Below are 7,224 nucleotides of genomic sequence, written 5' to 3' on the forward strand. Positions count from 1 at the left end.
CTAATAAAGAAAAAAAAAAAAAAAAAGAAAGAAAAATAAAAATAAAAAACGAGAGAGTGATCGAGTTTATAGAGGGCACTTTGTTCTATTTTGCTCCCTTTTGCTAAAAGTAAAAAATGTAAGCGTCAGTCTTGTTAAATTTTGAAAGATCACTGCTGTGATCGGTAACAATGTTACATTGGTGTTCAATTCTCGAAAAATTGAATGATTAACCATTTTGCTTCACCGGAGAGCCGCCACTGAACGGGACCCGACGCAACAAAACTGTACACATGTACTGATCGAATCATTCACTTAATCCCTTAATCCACTCTGAAGTAGAATCTTTTCTGTATTTCCAACTTTTCTGAGTTTAACATCTTGATAACAAGGGTCTAGAATGCTTTCTTTTTCCAAACGAAACTTAATTTTTCAGACCTAACCTAACTTTTCAAATCTAACCTTAAATTTTTAAGAGATTAACAGTTGTACCCTTATTACAAATATTCTACTGTCGAATAGAGAGAAGAAAAAAATAGAGAAAGCTCCTCTCGATAGCTAAAGTGTATTACGTGTATCGAAAGTGTATTTTTATTTGTAACGAGTAGGTTAATTGTAACGTAAGTCGTTCAGTGTCAGTTTGGTGTCTGCAGAAAATTGCAGAAAAGTAGCTGAAAAAGGCAAAAAGAGGTTTGTCTCGTACCTCGAGCGAGTAGCAACGAGCCAGGATAAACGAATCTTCCCTCGTCGATCTTCTGCCAAGGTCGGTAATCTTTTGCCAAACGGATACGATCTGAAATCAACCACCGCGCTTCCCTTGGAAATTTGTCTACGTGTTTAAGATTCATCGATCTCCCAACGGATCCGGCGGCTGTATTGCGAACGTCTGCAAATTGTATGGTAATTTATGCGATTATGCTAGCTCGGAGGTGTGTACTCCATGGCTTGAATTAGACTTCGGGGGAAGGAAATTTCAATTTTCCGAAGTTGTGTGTACAGATCGCATCATTCGCCACTACAACCAATTCTCCCCTAAAATAAACCGTTCGGAATCGATCGCCTGGAACGCGATTACAAAGTTGATGATGATCACGCTCGGGGGATAATTATTACAAAACGTTGGCATCGAGGTGATATAAATACGGATATTTGTACGTTTTCGAAGTCCCCGTTTCTGGAAAGATTGCCTAATTGAAACACCTAATTATCGACTCGTTAATTAACATTTGACGATTACTAACTTTTAATTGCAATCTCGAAGTCGATTCTTTAATTATTATTCGACAATTACAAACAGCTATTAATTGTTATTATCTCGAAGTCAAACAGCTGTCAACAATTTTTAAATTTCCGTCGTACTTTTAAAATCTCTTTTAAAATCAACTTTTACTTCAACCGCGATGAAATTTGTCTCAGGTACGGTAGTAGCAATTTCCTCGGTAATCTAACAAGACGAATAATCCATCAAGACGAATCACAGTTTGACGATTCTTCTTTCACGCTCGCGTTAGACTTTGCCTCGGAAATACTTGAAAAGTTTCGCCCGTCAGTTTCATTCTAGTTTCAGTGTGTTTCATTCGATCGTCCATCATACAACTCTACCGTAATTCAAATTTGTAGACGTGACAATTCGATCAATAACGAAAATTTACATTCGCCCCGGTATCTACGATCGTGCGAAACATATCGCGATTCTATTACACTGTGCGGCCACACGCTGCGGTTTTAATAATTTTGGTAAATATTAAAATTCATTAAAAATCGATAGTTCAGAATTAATTGGCGGCCCTGTAGCTGTACAGTTGCCTCGTCCATTCTCGTGTCAATTTTCAATTTCTCCCAGCTTCGGTTTGTGACAAACAATTTTATACAATTCGGCCGGATTCAGAGAATATTTGACAATTTTCAATCAGCAAATGAAATTCCTCGCGACACATACAGAGTGCCTCATTCGAGAGACGCGAGTTTTTCCCCTTTTCTCGAAATTTTTAAACTCTATACAATAAATATTACACGGTTCGAAGGCACGCCTCTGTCAAATTGTTTCTTGCAAACTAATTCCCGATTAATTTTGTACACACAGTGAGATTGGCGAAATTTCTGAAGACCAAACCATCTTCGCGTTCAATCCTTATGAATAATCGTCGCGGAAGACATTTATTCCATCACATTGGTTTTTTTTTCCCTTTCTTTCGTTCCAGTTTTTTCCCCCGTGGAAAATCCGATTCGACAAACGATTCGTCATTTTTGTTTTCTGGCTGGCGGAGATTCCACAGCAGAAAGAACGAGAGAACGAAAAGAGCTCTAAGTGGAACGTTCTGTACGCAAAATGGCGGGCGCCATTTGGCCATCTTTCACCCGGGTGCAAGATAAATTACACGTGAAATGGGATTGCGGGATAGGATGCGGACGCACGTTTCGAATGTTATTGGTGATACTTCACCTTCGTAATCTTTGTCCGGAACGGAGTCCAACTCCGGACTGTAAAATTGGAAATCTGTGTCTGGCTCCATGACGTGGCGACGGTTGAAATTTAGGTTAGAGACCGGCACGTCGGACCGGCCGATCCTCGGATACGCCATCAGGCCGGCAGCCCGCCTGTCGTTCGACTTTAACTTCTCGCCCTCTGAAATTTCACCAAGCAAATAAGACACGGGATCTCGATTATCGGAACTAATTCGAAGGCAAACGGAAGGCGAATAGTGGAACGACAGATTTATTAATACCGACACAGATTGCACGACCGTCATTCATCTTATCTTAGATTTTTTTTTTTTTTTTTTTTGAGCGGATGCTATTTAAATTGTTCGAAGAAATATTCTTACATTACATCAAGTTCAGGTAAACAAATTATTCTTAAGAATAAAAGTTCCAGACAGGATAGAAAGCTTACAAAGGATAGAAAGACACTGTCACTGAACAGTGATCGAACGTAATTGAATATTCTGAAATAGCTAAATGGAATTTTTATTATTCAACTTAATCAGACTCGAAGATATCTGTTTCCGTGACAACGTCAATCAAGAATATTTTTTGAAAAGAAAATCCCACAGAAACGGGAATCTTTTTTCGTACAATATATAAAGTACTATAATAGTACTATATAGTACTATAATATAAAGTACTATTTTCGTACTATTTCAACAAAATTTTTCTGAAAACGATCCCTGTGGTACCAACCGATAACATTTCACGGCGCAGCGATTGCTTTGAATGTATAATACTGCCACTGAAACATTATTACTTGGAATATTGCGTTATCTTCGACGATATAGATGGAAGAATACTTATGGTTTAAAAGCACTGTTACCGATAACAGAATATTCCAATGATGGAGAGAACGGGTGTTAAACGGAATAGGATAATGGGTGTTTCGATAATCATGGCTCTACTAGAAGGTGCTCGACGAACATCTAAGAGGTGGACAAGATAAAAATTACACGCGCAACAATTTACAGCGTAGTGTAAGTGTCGGTAGAAAAATAACACGTTCTCGATGCAAATGATTAAAATTATTAAGTTCGTGATAATTGTCAAACGGCAATTGCACGCTTTGTGAGAAGTATATAATGCAATCGCGCGCAGAGGAATATTATTTTCAATGGAAATAATTAAAATGGTAAATTGTCAAGAGGCGTCGTTCGTTTGTTTATCGTTTAATGAATAGAGATCCAATTAACTGCAGTATCTTTCGAATATTTCCACTTCGTTCCACGTTCGTAACCTTTCCTTTCTTTTTTCTTTTTTAATTTTTTTATACGCCAACGGATGTGTTTCAGTTTTTTTAGTGAAAGCGTCAGAGGGACTCGCTTTTCCTCTTTTAGGGCAACTCTCTCCCCTTCCTCCCCCTTTTTTTTTTAGTTTAATTAGAAACGAGAAAGGTGGAAAAGTTAAGGTCGCCAGAGAGCGTATACACAAATATGTTCAAAGTCGGTGCAATTTTTGGGACCGAGGGAAAAAAATTTCGAGCTGGTGAAAAGCTAGTTAAAAAAAACAACGTCGGACGAAGTACCGTGTGTAAATTATGATTAAGCGAGCAGGCGGAAAGTAGAGTGTATCGGTGAAACGACTGCGAAATCCAGATATAAATTACACACGTGCATGTTCAAGTGCACATTGTTTGTGCATATTTTCATGTGTAGCGCTGTCAACAGTAATAGCGAAGAAAAACGTCAAACTTTTAAAATAATTAAATTTAACGTTGAATAATAAACAGAACCAAGGATAGCAAATTTTTCTTGAGAAAAGACTGATTTTAAAATCGGGTTTCATTGCCAGCTCTGAAAAGCAATTTTGAGCTGTTACTCAAGTGGATCGCGCCAGAGATTTTCAAGAGAGAAAGAGAGAGAGAGAGAAAAATTACGGAATACTAGAAAACAAACTGAATTACAAAACGGTTCACTTGTCGAAAGTTGCGTTCTCTTTCTCGCAACAATCGAGGATCAACGATTAAGAGGATGTGAGAAATGGAAGAAAAGAAAATCGGCAGAGCGATCGAGAGGAAGGAAGAAACGATACGTCTGTCTTGTGCATGGCTGTTGATAGATCCCACGGTTTCCGATAATTAACTAGAAAAAGAGGGATACGGAGAAAGAGAGGTAAAAGAAACCCAGCCAATTCATGGAAGATCGATGAACGGTGTGCTTCGATTCGGACCTGTTACCTATCGCCTAAATAAAAATGCTTTTAAAACGTGAGATTACTAAGAAACAAGAAAAAAAATCAATCTTCTATAATCTTTTTTTTTCTTTTTTTTTCCGAGAAACCGTGTTATACAATCGTTCGTCAAGTCAAATGTTTGGAACTTTCCTCGACAAAGGGATTCCTGTCTGAATAATTCGAGGGCGGAATTTCACTTAGGCCGTCAACGATACAATTTGTTTGCGGAAGATTAAAAATGAGGATGCCTTTGGTACGAAGGGGCAGAGTAAACAAGACAGCGTAAACGCTGACTGGGGAAAATTAAAAAATTCTTTTGGAAGTAACTTAAGGGTGAAGTTTCTCTCGGAGTCGGCGACCACCTAATTTGTCTACGGAAGATTAAAAGAGGGAATGATTTTATCTTTGAAATTAAGAAAAAAAAAAAAAAAATAAGTGAAACACCGAGTTATATAAGAGAGTATGGAAAACGTTCTTTTCAAAGAAAGCCCGAGGATGAAACTTTGAGTCGTCAAACCGTTCAATTTGTTTACGGAGTATTAAAAAGGTGGAATGATTTCACTCTGAGGGCTAGAAGCTTGAAACAAACGAAAGCTGGGAAAGAATTAAGAAAGCGGGAGATCGAGAAATGGCGGAGTGTCATGGCGGATCGCTTGATGGCGCGAAAAATAAGACCAGAGTTCTCTTGCGCAACGTGGTCAATATTTTTTCAGTGAAATAACACATGGAATCTTTTTTCACAACAGTAACGATTAAAAGGAAAAGAGCGAAACATCTGTGCACAATTTATAATTGACAAATGACAACTCGCCAATCGACCAATATCAATTTGTGATTAAGGAAATGTGAACGCGAGCATCGAGAATAAACGAAAAGAAATGTAAAACAATGTCTACAAATTGCAACTCACGAAGTTACTAATTAACCTTGTTATTATTTATTAACAGTTGCTCACTAAATCTGTAGCTTACAAGTTTATCAATATCGCTGGCACAGCTCGTCATCAATTACAACATCGTCTAGATGCAACAAAATCTAAATTAAAACCGAAGCAAGTCTGTAACTCGCAGATTGCGAGATCAATCGATCGCCATCGATCTGTATTTAAGTTGAAATAAACAGAGAAAGAAAAATACAAGAATCGTCCGACTTCCGGACCAGCGGGACACCGGAAGTGGCGTTGCACTTACGATTGAAAGAGGTGGAAAATATCAGAACAACCAGGAGTGCAAGCAGGTGGCTTTTCATCGCGGTGGCGTGCGTTCAGTTCACACGGAGATGAAGATCCGATGAAGCGATACTGAGCAGAGCACGGGATCACGTTCGACACTGAATACCACCAGGTACCCGACGACTGATTTTATACCTTGCGCCTCGACTGGCTACGGGGGTTGCCACCCCAACCCTCCCTCGAACGCCTTCTCAACCCTCTCTTTTCGCATTCCCCCGTTTCATTCGCCCCTCTACACCATCAGTATGGTGATTCGAAACGTTTCGCCTCGTTTCTTCGCCCTGCTTGATACCTTTCGACCTTTCGTGGACCAATGTTGCACTGGCTGATGCTGCTCTGATTCACCATTATCAGCGACGGTGGAGGGAGAAGAATCGCTTACGGGGGGAGCTGTGAACGATACTGTAGTATCGAAGGGTGGCCTAAATGGTGTCGAATGATCGTAGAGAAATTTCAATGAGCGTATCGACACTGTTCGTAGCTCGTAGATACGAATTCCTTTTCGTTAACTAATAGGGACACCCATCAGCTTTGATACCGTACAAAGTTTTATTTCATTTCAATTATTACTTTTTTTAAATTTTTTTTTCGTCAGTAAACAGCAACGTTTATGAATTAAAAGAAACGACATTGCTTTTAATTATAAAGAGGAGATTAAAAGAAATTATTTTTTCGAAACTATTTTGACTAATTTATTATTTAGTAATTAAACTAGTACTTAAACTATATTGACTAATTTATTATTTAGTAATTAATTATTTAGTAATTCATTAGTAAGTATTTTGACTAATTTATTATTTAGTAATTAAACTAGTACTTAAACTATAACTACAAATAAAGAGAAGATACTTTTATTTGTAGAAAATAAAGATACGTTGTAACTGCAGCTTGTGAAAAGCTGGTAGAGAGTATAAAGGAATTAAATGTAGAAAGAAGCATTTCACAAAGTTGTAAATAACAATGCCACAAAACGAGTTCTTGAAATAAAAATTCAAGAGGTTGGTGTATCGATTTTGTTTAAAACGAAAGGTGAGATTTTTTTTTTTCTTCTTTTGTAAAAAGTAACAAGCGAGCGAAATTTATTGTTTAGTTGATTAACAACTTGTTACGTAAAGCGTATAATTCGTTGACTGCGAAGTTCAACAATGTAAATTGACTGAGGGAAGAAAAAGAAAAAACGATTTCGAATAACGAGTGAACTTTAATAGGTTCGTGTTTGAAATCATGTAGAGGATATTATCTTGTTAGAAAAGATTCTCAGAGATTCTCAAGAGCTGAGCTTGATTTTCAGAAACATGTGCGAAACGAAATAGAGCTTCGAAGGTAAATGATACGAAAAAAAAGAACGAAGTTAT

At 37.8% G+C, this 7,224-nt stretch overlaps 1 protein-coding gene across 2 annotated transcripts in view; it reads right to left on the minus strand.

The window, feature by feature from the left end:
- The window catches only part of LOC122532357 (CAPA peptides-like), a 7,874-nt gene extending 1,907 nt beyond the window's left edge, over window positions 1-5,967 (minus strand). Inside the window, exons 1-3 of one of the 2 annotated variants that reach the window (XM_043661077.1) lie at window positions 5,829-5,967; window positions 2,423-2,605; window positions 683-772 (exon numbers count right to left, since the gene is read on the minus strand). In XM_043661077.1, coding sequence (XP_043517012.1) covers window positions 683-772; window positions 2,423-2,605; window positions 5,829-5,886 — 331 coding nt within the window. In that variant the 5' untranslated portion in view covers window positions 5,887-5,967. Of the gene's footprint in view, window positions 1-682; window positions 866-2,422; window positions 2,606-5,828 lie in introns of both variants that reach the window. The other variant, XM_043661076.1, reaches the window with a different exon arrangement.
- Between the last annotated feature and the right edge of the window lie 1,257 nt (window positions 5,968-7,224).

Source organism: Frieseomelitta varia, unplaced genomic scaffold (genome assembly GCF_011392965.1).
Source record: "Frieseomelitta varia isolate USP_RPSP 00005682 unplaced genomic scaffold, Fvar_1.2 scaffold_450, whole genome shotgun sequence".
Taxonomy (NCBI): domain Eukaryota; kingdom Metazoa; phylum Arthropoda; class Insecta; order Hymenoptera; family Apidae; genus Frieseomelitta; species Frieseomelitta varia.